The 24,257-nt window shown below is 44.2% G+C and overlaps 1 protein-coding gene across 1 annotated transcript; it reads right to left on the bottom strand.

The window, feature by feature from the left end:
* Window positions 1-1,666: 1,666 nt before the first annotated feature.
* On the bottom strand, window positions 1,667-24,227 carry LOC138663651 (oocyte zinc finger protein XlCOF6-like). The gene is made up of 7 exons (XM_069749930.1): window positions 24,191-24,227; window positions 17,158-17,304; window positions 16,897-17,070; window positions 16,696-16,819; window positions 16,515-16,612; window positions 16,222-16,312; window positions 1,667-3,585 (listed from the first exon to the last, which is right to left on the bottom strand). Exons 1-7 carry the CDS (start codon window positions 24,215-24,217, stop codon window positions 2,060-2,062), a joined length of 2,187 nt encoding a protein of 728 aa, XP_069606031.1. The 5' UTR covers window positions 24,218-24,227; the 3' UTR covers window positions 1,667-2,059.
* Between the last annotated feature and the right edge of the window lie 30 nt (window positions 24,228-24,257).

Below are 24,257 nucleotides of genomic sequence, written 5' to 3'. Positions count from 1 at the left end.
GAGCCAGGGAGCTTTCTAGGAAAGTTCCCACGATCTAGGAACAACCAGCAGAGGGCGCCTCACCGCAAATGCAGGTAAATATAGGTCAATGACCTACTTTACCTACATTCTCCGGGTTTTTGCAGACATGAGCTGCTGCATTAGCAAAGCTCGTGTCTGCAAAATATTTTAACCCCTTCAGATGGATTTACATCGTTGGACTTTACAGATCTGCGGAAGGTAAGGATATTGTTGGTTTATTATGTTTTTTTTTGTTACAGAACGAGGGTCTTCAGTCATTGGATTGGGCGTTCAATAAAATATTACAACAACCTTTGTTTTTATTTCATTAAAATAATTTTTAATAATGTGTTTGTGTATTTTTTTTAACCCTTTACTAGTATTGGATTAATAATGGATAGGTGTCATAATTGACGCCTCTCCATTATTAATTTGGCTTAATGTCACCTTACAATAGCAAGGTGGCATTAACCCTTCATTACCCCATATCCCACCGCTACACGGGAATGGGAAGAGAGTGGCCAAGTGCCAGAATAGGCGCATCTTCCAGATGTGCCTTTTCTGGGGTGGCTGGGGGCAGGTGTTTTTAGCCAGGGGGGGGGCCAATAACCGTGGACCCTCTCCAGGCTATTAATATCTGCCCTCAGTCACTGGCTTTACTACTCTGGCGGAGAAAATTGTGCGGGAGCCCACGCCAATTTTTTCCGCCATTTAACCCTTTAATTTACTAGCTAGAACGGCCAAATTTTGCATAGACACACTACTAACATTAGTAGTGTGGAATATGCAAAAAAAATGGGGATATGAGAGGGTTTACTGTATGTAAACCAGGTCTCATATCACGTCGGGTTTAGGAAGGAGAAATCAAAAGCCGGTAATTGAATTACCGGCTTTCTGCTATATCGCGCTGGATGAAATATTAATATATATACATATATGTGTCTACTGACATATATATATATATATATATATATATATATATGTGTATATATATAGACAGTATATATATTTTTTTTATTTTACACAGGGATCCCTTGTATAGCCGTATGTCGGTTTTGCAGGCCTGCGATAAAAACACGCAGTACGGATGACATACGGATTACATACGGAGGATGCCATGCACAAAAAACGCTGAAACACCCTGCCTACGGAGGAGCTACGGACCACTATTTTCGGGACTTTTCAGCGTATTACGGCCGTAATATACGGACCGTATTTTCATACGCTGTGTGTGACGCCGGCCTTATACAAACCTCCCATGAAGGTGCCGTTCCAGCGGTGTTGACACGTGTGTTCCCTGGGCTCATGTGAGGTTACATAGTAACATAGTAACATAGTTAGTAAGGCCGAAAAAAGACATTTGTCCATCCAGTTCAGCCTATATTCCATCATAATAAATACCCAGATCTACGTCCTTCTACAGAACCTAATAATTGTATGATACAATATTGTTCTGCTCCAGGAAGACATCCAGGCCTCTCTTGAACCCCTCGACTGAGTTCGCCATCACCACCTCCTCAGGCAAGCAATTCCAGATTCTCACTGCTCTAACAGTAAAGAATCCTCTTCTATGTTGGTGGAAAAACCTTCTCTCCTCCAGACGCAAAGAATGCCCCCTTGTGCCCGTCACCTTGTCCGTCAGGTTGTTACATCATGTGAGCTGTGTGCCAAATCAGCAGCGCTATCTTCACTGTCCCCACCTTCATACAAAAGGAACATCAAGAGGAAGTCAGAGAGCAGCCGCAGTCTTGGCATCCTGTTGATTTTCAAAACATCAGAAGGCAGTGAAGTCAGCACTGATTAGACACAAGGCTTGTGTGATGTATCAACCTCAAATGAGTTCAGGGAATGCGAGTCAAAACACCGCAGGAATATCACCAACATGGGAGGTGAGTATGAGTGTTATTATTTTAACGAGGCCAAACATGAGGAATGACAAAGGGTTGTCCCATTTTCGGTTCAAACATTTCCAGCATTTTGAATATGAAAAAGGCCTCTCCCCTGAGTGACTTCTCTGATGTTTATTAAGAGATGATTTCCAAGCAAAACAGTTTCCACATTAAGAATATAAAAACGGCTTCTCCATTGTGTGACTGTCCTGGTGGCAAAGAAGAGATGCTTTCTTCACAAAACATTTTCCACATTCTGAACAGGAAAAAGGCTTCTCTCCTGTGTGGGTTCTCTGATGTCTATCAAGATGCACTTTCTGGTTAAAACATTTTCCACATTTTGAACATCCAAAAGGTTTCTCCCCTGTGTGAATTCTCTGGTGATTAACAAGAATCCATTTCTGGTTAAAACATTTTCCACATTCTGAACATTTAAAAGGCTTCATCCCTTTGTGGGTTCTCTGGTGACTAAGAAAAGATGATTTCTTTACAAAACATTTCTCACATTCTGAACATGAAAATGGCTTCACTCCTGAGTGAGTTCTCCGATGTGTATCAAGAGATAATATCTCTGTAGAACATTTTTCATATTCTGAACAGGAAAAAGGCTTCTCCCCTTTATGGGTTGTCTGATGGATAACAACATCTGATTTCTGGATAAAACGTTTCCCACATTCTGAACATGAAAAAGGCTTTTCACCTGTGTGAGTTTTCTGATGTTTGATAAGACTTGATTTCTCTGTAAAACATTTCCCACATTCTGAACATGAAAAGGGCTTCTCACCTGTGTGAGTTCTCTGATGTTTAACAAGACTTGATTTCTCTGTAAAACATTTCCCACATTCTGAACATGAAAAGGGCTTCTCACCTGTGTGAGTTCTTTGGTGTATAACAAGATTCCATTTTTGGTAAAAACATTTCTCACATTCTGAGCATGAAAAAGGCTTCTCTCCTGTGTGACTTCTCTGGTGCTTAACAAAATGTGATTTCTGTGTAAAATATTTCCCACATTCTAAACAGGAAAAAGGCTTCTCTCCTGTGTGAATTCTCTGGTGTTTAATCAAATCTGATTTTTGGTTAAAACGTTTCTCACATTCTGAGCATGAAAAAGGCTTTTCCCCTGTGTGAGTTCTCTGGTGCTTAACAAAATTTGATTTCTGTGTAAAATATTTCCCACATTCTGAACAGGAAAAAGGCTTTTTCCCAGTGTGAGTTATCTGGTGCTTAACAAAATTTGATTTCTGCGTAAAATATTTCCCACATTCTGAACATGAAAATGTTTTTTTCCCTTTGTGAGTTCTTTGGTGACAAACAAGATTTGATTTCTGGTTAAAACATTTCCCACACTTGGAACAAGAAAATCTATTCACTACTTTGCAATTTTTTTTATGCTTAGGAAAAGACTTTTTGAGGGGAAAACTATTTCCAGATTCTGAACATGAAAATGACTTCTTTGCTTTAGGAGCAGTTCGTTTTTTAACGCTTATTTTAGGACTTTGATTTTCCTTACTGGTTGGTAATGAATCAAAAGACAGGACCTGTTTCCAAGGACCAGATGACAGATCTTTTCTGTGAAAGGATGATAGTATATCTGGAGTAATGGCATTCACTTCAATTGTATCTAGTGGGATCTCAAGATCATTTGATTTAAAAATTAAAGATGTCTGCTGTTCCTCTGATCTCCTGGTACAATTATCTGCCAAGAATAAAATCAATTATTATTTTTGAATAAAATACCCTTGAATTTTATATATATTTTAACATTTATACTTAACCCCTTCATGACCCAGCCTATTTTGACCTTAAAGACCTTGCCGTTTTTTGCAATTCTGACCAGTGTCCCTTTATGAGGTAATAACTCAGGAACGCTTCAATGGATCCTAGCGGTTCTGAGATTGTTTTTTCGTGACATATTGGGCTTCGTGTTAGTGGTAAATTTAGGTCAATAAATTCTGTGTTTATTTGTGATAAAAACGGAAATTTGGCGAAAATTTTGAAAATTTCGCAATTTTCACATTTTGAATTTTTATTCTGTTAAACCAGAGAGTTATGTGACACAAAATAGTTAATAAATAACATTTACCACATGTATACTTTACATCAGCACAATTTTGGAAACAAAATTTTTTTTTGCTAGGAAGTTATAAGGGTTAAAATTTGACCAGCGATTTCTCATTTTTACAACGAAATTTACAAAACCATTTTTTTTTAGGGACCACCTCACTTTTGAAGTCAGTTTGAGGGGTCTATATGGCTGAAAATACCCAAAAGTGACACCATTCTAAAAACTGCACCCCTCAAGGTACTCAAAACCACATTCAAGAAGTTTATTAACCATTCAGGTGCTTCACAGCAGCAGAAGCAACATGGAAGGAAAAAATGAACATTTAACTTTTTAGTCACAAAAATGATTTTTCAGCAACAATTTTTTTATTTTCCCAATGGTAAAAGGAGAAACTGAACAACGAAAGTTGTTGTCCAATTTGTCCTGAGTACGCTGATACCTCATATGTGGGGGTAAACCACTGTTTGGGCGCACGGCAGGGCTTGGAAGGGAAGGAGCGCCATTTGACTTTTTGAATGAAAAATTGGCTGCACTCTTTAGCGGACACCATGTCACGTTTGGAGAGCCCCCGTGTGCCTAAAAATTGGAGCTCCCCCACAAGTGACCCCATTTTGGAAACTAGACGCCCCAAGGAACTTATCTAGATGCATAGTGAGCCCTTTAAACCCCCAGGTGCTTCACAAATTGATCCGTAAAAATGAAAAAGTACTTTTTTTTTCACAAAAAAATTCTTTTCGCCTCAATTTTTTCATTTTCACATGGACAACAGGATAAAATGGATCCTAAAATTTGTTGAGCAATTTCTCCCGAGTACGCCGATACCTCATATGTGGGGGTAAACCACTGTGTGGGCACACGGCAGGGCTCGGAAGGGAAGGCGCGCCATTTGACTTTTTGAATGGAAAATTAGCTCCAATTGTTAGCGGACACCATGTCGCGTTTGGAGAGCCCCTGTGTGCCTATGCATTGGAGCTCCCCCACAAGTGACCCCATTTTGGAAACTAGACCCTCCAAGGAACTTATCTAGATGCATACTGAGCACTTTAAACCCCCAGGTGCTTCACAGAAGTTTATAATGCAGAGCCATGAAAATAAAAAATAATTTTTCTTTTCTCAAAAATGATTTTTTAGCCTGGAATTTCCTATTTTGCCAATGGTAATAGGAGAAATTGGACCACTAATGTTGTTGTCCAGTTTGTCCTGAGTACGCAGATACCCCATATGTGGGGGTAAACCACTGTTTGGGCGCACGGCAGGGCTCAGAAGGTGAGGGAAAGCCATTTGGCTTTTTAAATGGAAAATTAGCTCCAATCATTAGCGGACACCATGTCGCGTTTGGAGAGCCCCTGTGTGCCTAAACATTGGAGATCCCCCACAAATGACCCCAGTTTGGAAACTAGACCCCCAAAGGAACTAATCTAGATGTGTGGTGAGAACTTTGAACCCCCAAGTGCTTCACAGAAGTTTATAACGCAGAGCCATAAAAATAAAAATTTCTTTTCTCAAAAATGATTTTTTAGCCCGCAATTTTTTATTTTCCCAAGGGTAACAGGAGAAATTTGACCCCAAAAGTTGTTGTCCAGTTTCTCCTGAGTACGCTGATACCCCATATGTGGGGGTAAACCACTGTTTAGGCACATGCTGGGGCTCGGAAGTGAAGTAGTGACGTTTTGGAATGCAGACTTTGATGGAATGCTCTGCGGGCGTCACATTGCGTTTGCAGAGCCCCTGATGTGGCTAAACAGTAGAAACCCCCCACAAGTGACCCCATTTTGGAAACTAGACCCCGAAATGAAGTTATCTAGATGTGAGGTGAGCACTTTGAACCCCCAAGTGCTTCACAGAAGTTTATAACGCAGAGCCGTGAAAATAATAAATATGTTTTCTTTCCTCAAAAATAATTTTTTTAGCCCAGAATTTTTTATTTTCCCAAGGGTTACAGGAGAAATTGGACCACAAAAGTTGTTGTCCAGTTTCTCCTGAGTAAGCTCATACCCCATGTGTGGGGGTAAACCACTGTTTGGGCACACGTCGGGGCTCAGAAGGGAAGTAGTGACTTTTGAAATGCAGACTTTGATGGAATGGTCTGCGGGCGTCACGTTGCGTTTGCAGAGCCCCTGGTGTGCCTAAACACTAGAAACCCCCCACAAGTGACCCCATTTTGGAAACTAGACCCCAAAGGAACTTATCTAGATATGTGGTGAGCACTTTGAACCCCCAAGTGCTTCACAGACGTTTACTACGCATAGCCGTGAAAATAAAAAATAATTTTTCTTTCCTCAAAAATGATGTTTTAGCAAGCAATTTTTTATTTTCTCAAGGGTAACAGGAGAAATTGGACCCCAATAATTGTTGCGCAGTTTGTCCTGAGTATGCTGGTACCCCATATGTGGGGGTAAACCACTGTTTGGGCACACGTCGGGGCTCGGAAGTGAGGGAGCACCATTTGACTTTTTGAATACAAGATTGGCTGGAATCAATGGTTGCGCCATGTTGCGTTTGGAGACCCCTGATGTGCCTAAACAGTGGAAACCCCTCAATTCTACCTCCAACACTAACCCCAACACACCCCTAACCCTAATCCCAACTGTAGCCATAACCCTAATCACAACCCTAACCACAACCCTAATTCCAACACTAACCCCAACACACCCCTAACCCTAACCACAACCCTAATTCCAACCCTAACCCTAAGGCTATGTGCCCACGTTGCGGATTCGTGTGAGATTTTTCAGCATCATTTTTGAAAAATCCGTGGGTAAAAGGCACTGCGTTTTACCTGCGGATTTACCGCGGATTGCCAGTGTTTTTTGTGCGGATTTCACCTGTGGATTCCTATTGAGGAACAGGTGTAAAACGCTGCGGAATCCGCACAAACAATTGACATGCTGCGGAAAATACAACGCAGCGTTTCCGCGTGGTATTTTCCGCACCATGGGCACAGCGGATTTGGTTTTCCATAGGTTTACATGGTACTGTAAACCTGATGGAACACTGCTGCGGATCCGCAGCCAAATCCGCACCGTGTGCACATAGCCTAATTCTGAAGGTATGTGCACACGCTGCGGAAAACGCTGCGGATCCGCAGCAGTTTCCCATGAGTTTACAGTTCAATGTAAACATATGGGAAACAAAAATCGCTGTACACATGCTGCAGAAAAACTGCACGGAAACGCAGCGGTTTACATTCCGCAGCATGTCACTTCTTTGTGCGGATTCCGCAGCGGTTTTACAACTGCTCCAATAGAAAATCGCAGTTGTAAAACCGCAGTGAAATGCGCAGAAAAACCGCGGTAAATCCGCGATAAATCTACAGCGGTTTAGCCCTGCGGATTTATCAAATCCTCTGCGGAAAAATCCACAGAGGACCAGAATACGTGTGCACATACCGATACCCTAACCCTAGCCCTAACCCTACCCCTAACCCTACCGCTAACCCTAACCCTACCCCTAACCCTACCCCTAACCCTAGTTCTTACCCCAACATTAGTGGGAAAAAAAATTCTTTATTTTTTTTTATTGTCCCTACCTATGGGGGTGACAAAGGGGGGGGGTCATTTACTATTTTTTTTATTTTGATCACTGAGATATAATCTATCTCAGTGATCAAAACTCACTTTGGAACGAATCTGCCGGCCGGCAGATTCGGCGGGCGCACTGCACATGCGCCCGCCATTTTGGAAGATGGCGGCGCCCGGGAAAGAAGACGGACGGACCCCGGGTAAGTATAAGGGGGGGGAGATCAGGGCACGGGTTGGACGTCGGAGCACGGGGGGGGTGGATCGGAGCACGGGGGGGGGGATGGATCGGAACACGGGGGGTGGTGGATCGGAACACGGGGGGGTGGATTGGAGCACGGGGTGGGGGATCGCTGTGCGGGGGGGTGGATCGGAGCACGGGGGGGATCGCTGTGTGGGGGGGTGATCGGAGTGCGGGTGGGTTTGATTGGAGCACGGGGGGTGTGATTGGAGCACGGGGGAGCGGACAGGAGGACGGGGGAGCGGAGCGGAGCACAGGACGGAGGGGAGCGGAGCACAGATCGGGGGGCTGGGGGAGCGATCGGTGGGGTGGGGTGGGGGCACAGTAGTGTTTCCAGCCATGGCCGATGATATTGCAGCATCGGCCATGGCTGGATTGTAATATTTCACCAGTTTTTTAGGTGAAATATTACAAATCGCTCTGATTGGCAGTTTCACTTTCAACAGCCAATCAGAGCGATCGTAGCCACGGGGGGGTGAAGCCACCCCCCCTGGGCTAAACTACCACTCCCCCTGTCCCTGCAGATCGGGTGAAATGGGAGTTAACCCTTTCACCCGATCTGCAGGGACGCGATCTTTCTGTGACACAGCATATGCGTCACAGGTCGGATTGGCACCGACTTTCATGACGCATACGCTGTGTCACAGGTCGGGAAGGGGTTAAACAGGGTAATGACAGTTCACAGTCTAATAGAAAACCTCATAGGATGAGCCAGTATAGCATGGTGTTCAACTGTTAATTCACTCAGCACCAACCTACATCTCCTCCCTCATCTCAGTCTACCACCCTACCCATGCTCTCTGTTCTGCTAATGACCTGAGGTTAGCATCCTCAATAATAAGAACCTCCCACTCCCGTCTCCAAAACTTTTCACGTGCTGCACCAATTCTTTAGGATGCACTACCCAGGTTAATGTGATTAATCCCCACAGTTTTAAGGGTTCATTAAAAATGCATTTGTTCAGACTGGCCTATCGTCTCAACGCATTAACCTAACTATCCCTGTGTTGCTCATTAAAAAAATTTACCATAACCAGGTTCCTCGCATCATGTTCCCCCATGCTTTATGCATTTAATAGCCCATTGTGTCTGTACTGTTACATACTTAGGCTGATAACCAGTTCATGCAGCATTACATGAACACCCGATTCTTACACTTTGGCTGGTCCGAACAGCAAAGCAATTTTTACCATCCACCTTTCGCGTCTCCCCTTTTCCTCATAGTTTGTAAGCTTGCGAGCAGGGTCCTCATCCCTCTTGGTATCTGTTTTGATCTATGTGTTTATTGTTATGCTGTAATGTCTATTGTATGTACAAGTCCCCTCTAAAATGTAAAGTGCTGTGGAATATGTTGGCACTATAGAAATAAAATTATTATTATTATCATGGTGTGTACCATCTCCTACAGGAGCTGCTCCTGCAACTTCTGCTTGTCATCAGGCAATTTCTTATTCATTCTGCAGGTGACGCTGGTGATGGAGGAGACGTTAGAACCAGATGCTCTGGCACAAGCTCTGTTCAGCCACTAAGATTAGGGTTGCTGGGACAAGTAGTACCATCCAGTCTGGCAGTACAGGTGTGTGTGCTGTCCAGCTGAAGTAATCTGTTCCTTGCGTCAGTGAACTAGAGAGCACCATACCCTACTAAAACTTCAAGCATATTTCTGGAAGCTGACAAGTACACCCTTATTCTCCTTTGGCTCAGTCCTCTGTGCTCAGCTTCTGGCTTGTGTATTTGTTTCCTGTTGTTACCATGGCCTGTTTACTGACTACTCTTGTGTCTTCTGATTATCTATTTTCTCTAAACACCTGGTTCTGAAGCAGCTATCTGACTATTCTTCTTTCCATGTCACACCATAGAAGAGCAGGTATCACCAGGGCCCAAGCTTAAGAGTCTATGTGTAAGTCCAGATCCATGTAAAGGGATTAAAGTATGATGTGCAAAGCAAACCTTGAGATCTGAAAAATGAGGTAGATAGTGCCAAGCCTGGTCACAGGGGCCATCTTCTGAGCTGCCAGATGACCACGAACAGTGCCCCCATTACATTGTGTCTGCAAACAATTCCAGCAAAATCTGCATTCAAATGGCTAAATGGTGCTACTTCCCTTCTTAACCTGTCACCTGCTTAGACAGTAGTGTGTTGCGAATTCGGTTGTCGGGCTCCCTCCTGTGGTCATGAATGGTACTTCGGCTGGTTCTGTCCATGGACTTCCTCTGGTGGGTGTTTCTGAGTTTCACAGGTGACGAGGTTAATTCGTTAGCTGCTGCTCTATTTAACTCCACTTAGATCTTTGCTCCATGCCACCTGTCAATGTTCCAGTATTGGTCTGTTCACTCCTGGATCGTTCTTGTGACCTGTCTTCCCATCAGAAGCTAAGTTCCAGCTTGTATTTCTTTGGTTTGCTATTTTTCTGTCCAGCTTGCTATTTATTTGTTGTCTTGCTTGCTGGAAGCTCTGGGACGCAGAGGGAGCGCCTCCGCACCGTGAGTCGGTGCGGAGGGTCTTTTTGCGCCCTCTGCGTGGTCTTTTTGTAGGTTTTTGTGCTGACCGCAAAGTAACCTTTCCTATCATCGGTCTGTTCAGTAAGTCGGGCCTCACTTTGCTAAATCTATTTAATCTCTGTGTTTGTATTTTCATCTTTACTCACAGTCATTATATGTGGGGGGCTGCCTTTTCCTTTGGGGAATTTCTCTGAGGCAAGGTAGGCTTTATTTTTCTATCTTCAGGGCTAGCTAGTTTCTTAGGCTGTGCCGAGTTGCATAGGGAGCGTTAGGAGCAATCCACGGCTATTTCTAGTGTGTTTGATAAGTTTAGGGATTGCGGTCAGCAGAGTTCCCACGTCCCAGAGCTCGTCCTTATTATCAGTAACTATCAGGTCATTCCGTGTGCTCTTAACCACCAGGTCCATTATTGTCCTGACCACCAGGTCATAACAGTACAGGTGGCCCAAAGTACTAATGCATCTCAATAGAGGGATAAGAGAAGTTCTGAGACCATTTTTTTTTTCTTTACAGTGTGTTTTGTCTTTATTTTCCCCTTTACCTCTGGGTGGTTCAGGACACTGGTGTAAACATGGACATTCAAGGTCTGTCCTCTTGGATGGATAATCTCACTACAAGGATACAAAATATTCAAGATTTTGTGGTTCAGAATCCGATGTCAGAGCCTAGGATTTCAATTCCTGATTTGTTTTTTGGTGATAGATCTAAGTTCTTGAATTTCAAAAATAATTGTAAATTGTTTCTTGCCTTGAAACCTCGCTCCTCAGGTGACCCTGTTCAACAAGTAAAGATCATTATTTCTTTGTTACGTGGTGGCCCTCAAGACTGGGCATTTTCCCTTGCGCCAGGAGATCCGGCATTGCGTGATGTTGATGCGTTTTTCCTGGCGCTTGGATTGCTTTATGACGAACCTAATTCAGTGGATCAGGCAGAGAAAATCTTGCTGGCTCTGTGTCAGGGTCAGGATGAAGCGGAGATATATTGTCAGAAGTTTAGAAAGTGGTCTGTGCTCACTCAGTGGAATGAATGTGCCCTGGCAGCAATCTTCAGAAAGGGTCTCTCTGAAGCCCTTAAGGATGTCATGGTGGGGTTTCCCATGCCTGCTGGTCTGAATGAGTCTATGCCCTTGGCCATTCAGATCGATCGACGCTTGCGTGAGCGTAAAGCTGTGCACCATTTGGCGGTACTATCTGAGCATGGGCCTGAGCCTATGCAATGTGATAGGACTTTGACCAGAGCTGAACGGCAAGAACACAGACGTCGGAATGGGCTATGTTTTTACTGTGGTGATTCCACTCATGCTATCTCCGATTGTCCTAAGCGCACTAAGCGGTTCGCTAGGTCTGCCACCATTGGTACGGTACAGTCTAAATTTCTTTTGTCTGTTACTCTGATTTGCTCTTTGTCATCCTATTCTGTTATGGCATTTGTGGATTCAGGCGCTGCCCTGAATTTGATGGACTTGGAGTATGCTAGGCGCTGTAGTTTTTTCTTGGAGCCCTTGCAGTATCCTATTCCATTGAGAGGAATTGATGCTACGCCTTTGGCCAAGAATAAGCCTCAGTATTGGACCCAATTGACCATGTGCATGGCTCCTGCACATCAGGACGATATCCGCTTTCTGGTGTTGCATAATCTGCATGATGTGGTCGTTTTGGGGTTGCCATGGCTACAGGTTCATAATCCAGTATTGGACTGGAAATCTATGTCTGTGTCCAGATGGGGTTGTCAGGGGGTACATGGTCATGTTCCATTTTTGTCTATTTCGTCTTCCAGTCCTTCTGAAGTTCCAGAGTTTTTGTCAGATTATCGGGATGTATTTGATGAGCCCAAAGCCAGTGCCCTACCTCCTCATAGGGATTGCGATTGTGCAATTAAGTTGATTCCTGGTAGTAAGTTTCCTAAGGGTCGATTGTTCAATTTATCTGTGCCAGAACACGCCGCTATGCGGAGTTATATAAAGGAATCCTTGGAGAAAGGCCATATTCGCCCGTCGTCATCACCGTTAGGAGCAGGGTTCTTTTTTGTGGCCAAGAAGGATGGTTCTTTGAGACCTTGTATTGATTACCGCCTTCTTAATAAAATTACAGTCAAATTTCAGTATCCTTTGCCGTTGCTGTCTGATTTGTTTGCTCGTATTAAAGGGGCTAGTTGGTTCACCAAGATAGATCTTCGAGGGGCGTATAATCTTGTGCGTATTAAACAAGGCGATGAATGGAAAACAGCATTTAATACGCCCGAGGGCCATTTTGAGTACCTGGTTATGCCATTCGGGCTTTCCAATGCTCCATCAGTATTTCAGTCCTTTATGCATGACATCTTCCGAGAGTACCTGGATAAATTCCTGATTGTGTATTTGGATGATATTTTGGTCTTTTCGGATGATTGGGAGTCTCATGTGAAGCAGGTCAGAATGGTGTTCCAGGTCCTTCGTGCGAATTCCTTGTTTGTGAAGGGGTCAAAGTGTCTCTTTGGAGTTCAGAAGGTTTCATTTTTGGGGTTCATATTTTCCCCTTCTACTATCGAGATGGACCCTGTTAAAGTCCAGGCCATTTACGATTGGACTCAGCCGACATCTGTGAAGAGCCTGCAAAAGTTCCTGGGCTTTGCTAATTTTTATCGGCGCTTCATCGCTAATTTTTCTACTGTTGCTAAACCGTTGACTGATTTGACCAAGAAGGGTGCTGATGTGGTCAATTGGTCTTCTGCGGCTGTAGAGGCTTTTCAGGAGTTGAAGCGTCGTTTTTCTTCTGCCCCTGTGTTGTGCCAGCCAGATGTTTCGCTTCCGTTTCAGGTTGAGGTTGAGGCTTCTGAGATTGGAGCAGGGGCTGTTTTGTCGCAAAGAAGTTCTGAGGGCTCGGTGATGAAGCCATGTGCTTTCTTTTCTAGAAAGTTTTCGCCTACTGAGCGTAACTATGATGTTGGTAATCGTGAATTGTTGGCCATGAAGTGGGCATTCGAGGAGTGGCGTCATTGGCTGGAAGGAGCCAAGCATCGCGTGGTGGTCTTGACAGATCACAAGAATTTGACTTATCTTGAGTCTGCCAAACGGTTGAGTCCGAGACAGGCTCGATGGTCATTGTTTTTCTCCCGTTTTGATTTTGTGGTTTCGTACCTTCCGGGCTCTAAGAATGTGAAGGCTGATGCCCTGTCAAGGAGTTTTGTGCCTGACTCTACGGGTGTTCCTGAGCCGGCGGGTATTCTCAAAGAGGGGGTAATTTTGTCTGCCATCTCCCCTGATTTGCGGCGGGTGCTGCAAAAATTTCAGGCTGATAGACCTGACCGTTGCTCAGCGGAGAAACTGTTTGTCCCTGATAGATGGACTAGTAGAGTTATCTCTGAGATTCATTGTTCAGTGTTGGCTGGGCATCCTGGAATCTTTGGTACCAGAGATTTGGTGGCTAGATCCTTCTGGTGGCCGTCTTTGTCGCGGGATGTGCGTTCTTTTGTGCAGTCCTGTGGGACTTGTGCTCGGGCTAAGCCCTGCTGTTCTCGTGCCAGTGGGTTGCTTTTGCCCTTGCCGGTCCCGAAGAGGTCCTGGACGCATATTTCTATGGATTTTATTTCGGATCTCCCCGTCTCTCAAAAGATGTCGGTCATTTGGGAGGTTTGTGATCGCTTTTCTAAGATGGTCCATTTGGTACCTTTGTCTAAATTGCCTTCCTCCTCTGATTTGGTGCCATTATTTTTCCAGCATGTGGTTCGTTTACATGGTATCCCGGAGAACTTCATTTCTGACAGAGGTTCCCAGTTTTTTTTCAAGGTTTTGGCGATCCTTTTGTGCTAGGATGGGCATTGATTTGTCTTTTTCCTCGGCTTTCCATCCTCAGACAAATGGCCAAACCGAACGAACTAATCAAACTTTGGAAACATATCTGAGATGCTTTGTTTCTGCTGATCAGGATGATTGGGTGTCCTTTTTGCCGTTGGCTGAGTTCGCCCTTAATAATCGGGCCAGCTCGGCTACTTTGGTTTCGCCGTTTCTCTGCAATTCTGGTTTCCATCCTTGTTTCTCTTCAGGGCAGGTTGAGTCTTCGGACTGTCCTGGTGTACATACTGTGGTGGATAGGTTGCAGCAGATTTGGACTCATGTGGTGGACAATTTGACATTGTCCCAGGAGAAGGCTCAACGTTTCGCTAACCGCCGGCGCTGTGTGGGTCCCCGACTTCGTGTTGGGGATTTGGTTTGGTTGTCGTCTCGTTATGTTCCTATGAAGGTTTCCTCTCCTAAGTTTAAGCCTCGTTTCATTGGTCCGTATAAGATTTCTGAGGTTATCAATCCTGTGTCATTTCGTTTGGCCCTTCCTGCTTCTTTTGCCATCCATAATGTGTTCCATAGGTCGTTATTGCGGAGATACGTGGCGCCTGTGGTTCCATCCGTTGATCCTCCTGCCCCGATGTTAGTTGAGGGGGAGTTGGAGTATGTGGTGGAGAAGATTTTGGATTCTCGTGTTTCGAGACGGAAACTCCAGTACCTGGTCAAGTGGAAGGGTTATGGTCAGGAAGATAATTCCTGGGTTTTTGCCTCTGATGTTCATGCTGCCGATCTGGTTCGTGCCTTTCATTTGGCTCATCCTGGTCGGCCTGGGGGCTCTGGTGAGGGTTCGGTGACCCCTCCTCAAGGGGGGGTGTACTGTTGTGAATTCTGTTGTCGGTCTCCCTCCTGTGGTCATGAATGGTACTTCGGCTGGTTCTGTCCATGGACTTCCTCTGGTGGGTGTTTCTGAGTTTCACAGGTGACGAGGTTATTTCGTTAGCTGCTGCTCTATTTAACTCCACTTAGATCTTTGCTCCATGCCACCTGTCAATGTTCCAGTATTGGTCTGTTCACTCCTGGATCGTTCTTGTGACCTGTCTTCCCATCAGAAGCTAAGTTCCAGCTTGTATTTCTTTGGTTTGCTATTTTTCTGTCCAGCTTGCTATTTATTTGTTGTCTTGCTTGCTGGAAGCTCTGGGACGCAGAGGGAGCGCCTCCGCACCGTGAGTCGGTGCGGAGGGTCTTTTTGCGCCCTCTGCGTGGTCTTTTTGTAGGTTTTTGTGCTGACCGCAAAGTAACCTTTCCTATCCTCGGTCTGTTCAGTAAGTCGGGCCTCACTTTGCTAAATCTATTTAATCTCTGTGTTTGTATTTTCATCTTTACTCACAGTCATTATATGTGGGGGGCTGCCTTTTCCTTTGGGGAATTTCTCTGAGGCAAGGTAGGCTTTATTTTTCTATCTTCAGGGCTAGCTAGTTTCTTAGGCTGTGCCGAGATGCATAAGGAGCGTTAGGCGCAATCCACGGCTATTTCTAGTGTGTTTGAGGTTTAGGGATTGCGGTCAGCAGAGTTCCCACGTCCCAGAGCTCGTCCTTATTATCAGTAACTATCAGGTCATTCCGTGTGCTCTTAACCACCAGGTCCATTATTGTCCTGACCACCAGGTCATAACAGTAGTGTACAACTGTATATAGGGTATTGGCGGAGTCAAGAGATAATGGAAAATAATTTGTTAGGTCCATTTGTTTTCTATTATCCTTTGTGAAGAATTCTAAAGTTATTACCACAAAGTGACATGTCAGATTTGAAAAATGGGACCTGATTATGAACACAAATCTGGCTGTGGGAAGTGGTTAAATCAGAGTATATTAGGCACTAACTACTGTAGTAAAAAATTATGAGTATAGACAATAACACATCTACTCAAATAATAAAACTCAACAGTCTTCATCAGTAGAAAATAATCAGCTAGTGGAAAAACCTCTCTAGAGTAATTAGAGTATGTGGCTCAGTGGCTCTTGGCAATCTAAACTAGCGTAAGGTCCAATATTTTCTGTCAGATGAGTTTCTTGAAGAAATAATAGACAGTTAAAGAAAACTTTTTAAAATAGTGCAGAGCTGAGATGTCTTAAATTTAGACTTTGGGCATTTGTAAGAGGCAAAGGAGACCTTTTTTTACCTAAAGACTACCATGGAGCTACAGACTGATAAGAATCTGTGACTTCTCTGCATTTAGTGGTTACTTCTCACCTGCGCGGTTATCTGTAGGAATCTCCTCTTTACACCACTCATCTCCCATCACATATGTCTCTGTATATTTAATATGGGTCAGATCTTCACACTGAAACAAATATTGTAAAAGTATAAAAGTCACAGACAGATGGAGAAGTTATGATCTGCTCTAACAACCTGCCATCTCCACCATTCTCGTTACACAAGTATAAAACATATAATACTGGTGGATAAAACAAGACTGAGCACAAGACCTTCACAGCCGTCTACACATCATAGGGGAGATCTCATGACACCTTCTCTCCATCTACCTGATGATCTTGGAGAACATGGGGATCTTCTTGTTTACACTCCTGTTCAAGAAGAAGATGGGGACATCTCTCTGGTGTTGTCCTCTTACTGGATAGAACTGGAAAAAACACATACACGGACTGAATTCATTATTTACATACAGATAATTATAGGCCGTGTGTATTTAATACTGTCTATTACCTGGTAATTTGAGGGGCTGGGGAACCTCCATCATGACGTCCTTGTACAGATCTTTGTGTCCTTCTAAATAGTCCAATTCCTCCATGGAGAAATAGATAGCGACATCCTGATACCTTATAGGAACCTGACACATACAATGATACCATCATCCCGCCAATCCCTTCATAGCGTTACAATGTCCCACATTCCCAGCAGTGTCACCTCTCCAGTCAGCAGCTCAATCATCTTGTAGGCAAGTTCTAGGATCTTCTGGTCATTAATGTCCTCATGTATCAGGGGGTGAGGTGGAGGACCCGTGATTGGGCTCAGGGGTCTTCCCCATCCTTCAGACACAGGGTCCTGACAGGTCTCTCTCTTCTTCACTACTGTGTAATTCTGACAATGGAGAGACATTAATAAATCTCACTACAGACATTCCCATAGATAAGAATGATGTAATGTGACGTCATCAGAATCTCTCACCTCTCCAGTAAGCCGGAAGATGATCTCTAGGGTGAGGTGTAATATCTTTTCTGCCATCTTGTCTCTGTTCATATCAATCTTTGATGGGTAAAGCCAAAAAAACTGTCTTAATATAGAAGATGTCCACTGAGAGGATATTGAAAATACCTGAATAGGAAGAAGTTGAGCTGATGAAACATCATGAAGAATTATGTTTAATAATACAATTACTGGAGACAATAAGGGAAACATATCAGCAGATAGAACTTGTAGATTTTATAATCGGTAGTCTAAAACACAAGTTGAGTGGCTGACCAATATATCTCCTTTATGCACTCTTCCGTGTTTGTTATAACAGACCTAGTCGAGGATTATTAAAGGTGATAGTTTTCCCACCAAATAGAAAGGACACTTGTGGCTATGGGAGGTTTTTACTTGCTACAGTTCTAGTGGGATTTACTCGGTAAAGTGCCTTTGTGGTAAAGTGGACGTTGGACAAACTTCACCATTAACCCCTTAGTGACAGAACCAATTTGGTACTTAATGACCGAGCCAATTTTTACAATTCTGACCACTGTCACTTTATGAGGTTATAACTCTGGAACGCTTCAACGGATCTCGCTGATTCTGAGATTGTTTTTTCGTGACATATTGTACTTCATGTTAGTGGTAACATTTCTTCGATACTATTTGCGATTATTTATGAAAAAACGGAAATATGGCGAAAATTTTTAAAATTTTGCAATTTTCAAACTTTGTATTTGTATGCCCTTAAATCAGAGAGGTATGTCACGAAAAATAGTTAATAAATAACATTTCCCACATGTCTACTTTACATCAGCACAATTTTGGAAACAACATTTTTTTTTGTTAGGGAGTTATAAGGGTTAAAAGTTGACCAGCAATTTCTCATTTTTACAACACCATTAGGGACCACATCACATTTGAAGTCATTTTGAGGGGTCTATATGATAGAAAATAACGAAGTGTGACACCATTCTAAAAACTACACCCCTCAAGGTTCTCAAAACCACATTCAAGAAGTTTATTAACCCTTTACGTGCTTCACAGGAACTGAAACAATGTGGAAGGAAAAAATGAACATTTAACTTTTTTTTGCAAATATTTTAATTCAGAACTATTTTTTTTTTATTTTCACATGTGTAAAAACAGAAATGTAACCATAAATTTTGTTATGCAATTTCTCCTGAATACGCCAATACCCCATATGTGGGGGTAAACCACTTTTTGGGCGCACCGCAGAACTTGGAAGTGAAGGAGCGCCGTTTGACTTTTTCAATGCAGAATTGGCTGGAATTGAGATCGGACGCCATGTCACGTTTAGAGAGCCCCTGATGTGCCTAAACAGTGGAAACTCCCCACAAGTGACACCATTTTGGAAACTAGACCCCTTAAGGAACTTATCTAGATGTGTGGTGAGCACTTTGGACCCCCAAGTGCTTCACAGAAGTTTATAACGTAGAGCCGTGAAAATAAAAAAATGGCATTTGTTTACACAAAAATTATCTTTTTGCCCACAAATTCTTATTTTCACAAGGGTAACAGGAGAAATTAGACCACAAAAGTTGTTGTGCGATTTCTCCTGAATACGTCGATACCCCATATGTGAGGGTAAACCACTGTTTGGGCGCACCGCAGAGCTTGGAAGTGAAGGAGTGCCGTTTTACTTTTTCAATGTAGAATTGTCTAAAATTGCGATCGGACGCCATGTCGCGTTTGGAGAGCCCCTAATGTACCTAAACAGTGGAAACCCCCCACAAGTGACCCCATTTTGGAAACTAGATCCCCCATGGAACTTATCTAGATGTGTGGTGAGAACTTTGAATGCCCAAGTGCTTCACAGAAGTTTATAATGCAGAGTCGTGAAAATAAAAAATATATTTTTTTTCCACAAAAAAGATTTTGTAGCTCCCACGTTTTTATTTTCACAAGGGTAACAGGAGAAATTGGACCACTAAAGTTGTTGTCCAATTTATCCCGTGTACGCTGATGCCCCATATGTGGGGGTAAACCACTGTTTTGGCGCACGGCAGAGCTCGGAAGGGAAGGAGCGCCATTTTGGAATGCAGACTTAGATAGAATGGTCTGTGGGCGTTATGTTGCGTTTGCAGAGCCCCTGATGTACCTAAACAGTAGTATCCCCCCACAAGTGAATCCCGAGTATGCTGATGCCCTATATGTGGGGGTAACCCACTGTTTGGGCGCACGGCAGAGCTCAGAAGGGAGGGAGCACCATTTGACATTTTGAGCGCAAAATTGGCTGTCGTGTTTGGAGACCCCCTGATGTACCTAAACAGTGGAAACCCCCCAATTCTAGCTCCAACCCTAACTCCAACACACCCCTAACCCTAATCCCAACCCGATCCATAATCCTAATCACTAACCCTAACGATAATCACAACCCTTACCCCAAAACAACCCTAATGTCAACCCTAACCATAACCCTAATCAAAACCCTAAATCCAACACACCCCTAATCCTAATCTCAACTCTAACCTCAAACCTAACCCTAATCCCAATACACCCCTAATCACAACCCTAACCTTAACCCTAATCCCAAACCTAACCCTAATCCCAAGCGTAACCCTAATGCCAACCCTAATCCAAACCCTAACCCTAATCCCAACTCTAACCCTAACTTTAGCCGCAACCCTAGCCCTAACTTTTATCCCCAACCCTAGCCCTTACTCTAACCCTAAATTTAGCCCCAACCCTAACCCTAGCCCTAACTTTAGCTCCAACCCTAACCCTAGCCCTAACTTTAGCCCCAACCCTAACCCTAGCCCTAAGGCTACTTTCACACTTGCGTCGTTTGGCATCCGTCGCAATCCGTCGTTTTGGACAAAAAATGGATCCTGCAAATGTGCCCACAGGATGCGTTTTTTGCCCATAGACTTGTATTGCCGACGGATCGCGACGGATGGCCACACATCACGTCCATCGTGCACTGGATCAGTTGTGTTTTGGCAGACCGTCCGCACAAAAAAATGTTCAATGTAACTTTTTTGTACGTCGCGTCCGCCATTTCTGACCGCGCATGCGTGGCCGTATCTCCGCCCCCTCCTCCCCAGGACATAGATTGGGCAGCGGATGCGTGGAAAAATTACATCTGCTGCCCACGTTGTGCACAATTTTCACAACGTGCGTCGGTATGTCGGGCCGACGCATTGCGACGGCCCCGTACCGACGTAAGTGTGAAAGAACCCTAACCCTAAATTTAGCCCCAACCCTAACCCTAAATTTAGCCCCAACCCTAACCCTAAATTTAGCCCCAACGCTAACCCTAATTTTAGCCCCAACTGCTCTTCTCCTGAGAGGACGCAGGAGGACCCAGGGACACCGGTAAGTATGGCAGGGTCCCTGAATCCCCCTATTTCTCTGTCCTCTGATGTGCGATCACATCAGAGGACAGAGAATTACACATTGCTTTTTTTTTTTTTTTTGCGGTCGCCGGTAAACAGTTAATTACAGGCAATCGCAAAACAGGGTCGGTAAAACCGACCCCAATCATGTTCTTTGGAGTCTCGGCTACCCCTGGCAGCCGAGACCCCAAAGATCCTCCCGGTGCCGGCCCATCAAGAGAATGCCAAGAGTGTGCAAAGCAGTCATCAAAGCAAAAGGTGGATACTTTGAAGAACCAAGATATAACACATATTTTCAGTTGTTTCACACTTTTTTGTTAAGTATATAATTCCACAGGTGTTAATTCATAGTTTTGATGCCTTCAGTGTGAATTTACAATTTTTAGTCATGAAAATACCAAAAAAATCTTTAAATGAGAAGGTGTGTCCAAACTTTTGGTCTGTACTGTATTTCTAGTATTAATAAGTTATAATCCTGTCACTCACTGGAGGTGCGGTTGTTGTTTGTTTCTTTCCCTTTGTTGTTTCTGGTGTGATTTATTATCTCTATGTCATGTATGTGCATTGGTTCTGACATTGGGGATCTTGTTGTCAAGTGGCAATCACTATATAAGGAACACCCAAGGGATATGACGGAAGCTTGTAAAAGGTGTCCGCCTCCGCAACGTGGCAACAGGTGCGTGTTCACACCACAACTCCCTTTTCATGACGTCTCTATGAAACGCTGCTTGTGCTAATAGCTGATGAATCTCACGTCATGGATCTGACAGGATCTTCTCCTGGATTGTTATATAGGACTTACAGGAGGAAACAGAAAGCAGAATGTCCAGCAAGTTTCTGCCTTATGTTCATGCAAATTCCCTGAAGAATTATCAATTGTATCTACTAAAATGCTCGAGTGCTCGTTACTCGAATCTAGTAGGTCGGAAGCTCCGATAGACCTGATTCGAGTACCTAGTATGATGAAAGTTAATAAGAAATTTGAGCATTTTTCCTAAAACCCTAACAGGAAGGCTGGCGGGCAGGAAAATTGCTGAAATGAATGGAAACAGCGCTCAAATGGAATTCGAACAGCATGAGAGCCGCACTCCACATCTACTATATAATTGTCTAAGGGTCACTTCTGTCTTTCTGTCTGTCTTTCTGTCACAGATATTCATTAGTCACGGCCTCTGTCTGTCATGGAATCCAAGTCGCTGATTGGTCGTGCCCGCAGTCCGGCAGGAATATGTCCGCTCTTTCCTCCCTGCAGTCAGTCAGTGCCCGCTCCATACTCCCCTCCAGTCAGCCCTCATACAGGGTTAATGCCAGCGATACCGGACCGCGGTGTAACACACTCCGGTTACGCAGCTATTGACCCTGTGTGACCAACTTATTACTATTGATGCTGCGTATGCAGCATCAATAGTAAAACAATCTAATGTTAAAAATAATAATTAAAAAAAAGTTATTCTAACCCTCCGCCGTCGCGTCCTGTCCTCGGCACTGCAAGCGGCAGGTTCTGCTTGAAAAGATGCTATGGGAGAAGGACCTTCCATGACATCACGGTCATGTGACCGCGACGTAATCACAGGTCCTGCGCTCATATCAATCCTGGGACCGGAAGCTGCCGGGTGCACCGCACACAAGCGCCGGAACTACAATGGGCTCTTCGGATGGTGAGTATGTTTCTTTTTTATTTTGCAACCTGTTACATACATGCCTGGGCAATATACTAAGTAGCTGGGCAATATACTACGTGTCTGTGCTGTATACTACGTGACTGGACAATATACTACGTTGCTGTGCAATATACTACGTGGCTCTGTGCTGTATACTACGTCGCTGTGCAATATACTACGTGACTGGGCAATATACTATGTGGCTCTGCTGTATACTACATCGCTGTGCAATATACTACATGGATGGGCAATATACTACATGGCTCTGTGCTGAATACTACGTCGCTGTGCAATATACTACGTGACTGGGCACTATACTACGTCACTGGGCAATATACTACGTCACTGGGCAATATACTACGTGGCTGGGCAATATACTACGTTGCTGTGCAATATACTACGTGGCTGGGCAATATACTACGTGGCTCTGTGCTGTATACTACGTCGCTGTGCAATATACTACGTGACTGGGCAATATACTATGTGGCTCTGCTGTATACTACATCGCTGTGCAATATACTACATGGATGGGCAATATACTACATGGCTCTGTGCTGAATACTACGTCGCTGTGCAATATACTACGTGACTGGGCACTATACTACGTCACTGGGCAATATACTACGTCACTGGGCAATATACTACGTGGCTGGGCAATATACTACGTGGCTGGGCAATATACTACGTGGCTGGGCAATATACTACGTGGCTGGACAATATACTACGTGACTGGGCAATATACTACATCGTTGGACAATATACTACGTCGCTGGACAATATACTACGTGACTGGGCAATATACTACGTGACTGGGCAATATACTACGTGACTGGGCAATATACTACGTGGCTGGGCAATATACTACGTGGCTGGACAATATACTACGTGACTGGGCAATATACTACGTGACTGGGCAATATACTACGTGGCTGGGCAATATACTACGTGGCTGGGCAATATACTACGTGGCTGGGCAATATGCTACGTGGCTGGGCAATATGCTACGTGGCTGGGCAACATAATACGTGGCTGGCCAATATAGTACGTGGCTGGCCAATATACTACGTGACTGGGCAATATACTACGTGACTGGGCAATATACTACGTGACTGGGCAATATACTACGTGACTGGGCAATATACTACGTGGCTGGGCAATATACTACGTGACTGGGCAATATACTACGTGACTGGGCAATATACTACGTGACTGGGCAATATACTACGTGGCTGGGCAATATACTACGTGGCTGGACAATATACTACGTGACTGGGCAATATACTACGTGGCTAGCCAATATACTACGTGACTGGGCAATATACTACGTGACTGGGCAATATACTACGTGGCTGGGCAATATACTACGTGGCTGGGCAATCTACTACGTGGCTGGCCAATATAGTACGTGGCTGGCCAATATACTATGTGACTGGGCAATACACTACGTGACTGGGCAATATACTACGTGACTGGGCAATATACTACGTGGCTGGGCAATATACTACGTGGCTGGGCAATATACTACGTGACTGGGCAATATACTACGTGACTGGGCAATATACTACGTGACTGGGCAATATACTACGTGGCTGGGCAATATACTACGTGACTGGGCAATATACTACGTGACTGGGCAATATACTACGTGGCTGGGCAATATACTACGTGGCTGGGCAATATACTACGTGGCTGGCCAATATACTATGTGACTGGGCAATACACTACGTGACTGGGCAATATACTACGTGACTGGGCAATATACTACGTGGCTGGGCAATATACTACGTGGCTGGGCAATATACTACGTGGCTGGGCAATATACTACGTGACTGGGCAATATACTACGTGACTGGCCAATATACTATGTGACTGGGCAATACACTACGTGGCTCTGTGCTGTATACTACGTGGCTGGGCAATATACTACGTGGACATGCATATTCTAGAATACCCGATGTGTTAGAATCGGGCCACCATCTAGTAGAGAATAATGGAACCTCCACCACTTACCTCCACCTGCAGAGCCGCACTCCACATATATGGCTGCTCTGTGCGCACAGGACCTGTGATGAGGTCA

The sequence above is a fragment of the Ranitomeya imitator genome, chromosome 2 (genome assembly GCF_032444005.1).
Source record: "Ranitomeya imitator isolate aRanImi1 chromosome 2, aRanImi1.pri, whole genome shotgun sequence".
In the NCBI taxonomy this organism is placed as follows: Eukaryota; Metazoa; Chordata; class Amphibia; order Anura; family Dendrobatidae; genus Ranitomeya; species Ranitomeya imitator.
Note: the sequence above shows the minus strand (reverse complement) of the source record. Positions and strands in the feature narration are given on the sequence as shown.

Excerpts from the sequence above, each read along its gene's own strand:
- LOC138663651 (XM_069749930.1), bottom strand. The coding sequence starts at position 24,217 with ATGTGGAGTGCGGCTCTGCAGGTGGAG. Across the intron at positions 17,305-24,190 it reads GTGCGGCTCTGCAGGTGGAG|GTATTTTCAATATCCTCTCA; the intron begins GTAAGTGGTGGA and ends CTTCCTATTCAG. Across the intron at positions 16,313-16,514 it reads ATGTTCTCCAAGATCATCAG|TGTGAAGATCTGACCCATAT; the intron begins GTAGATGGAGAG and ends TATTTGTTTCAG.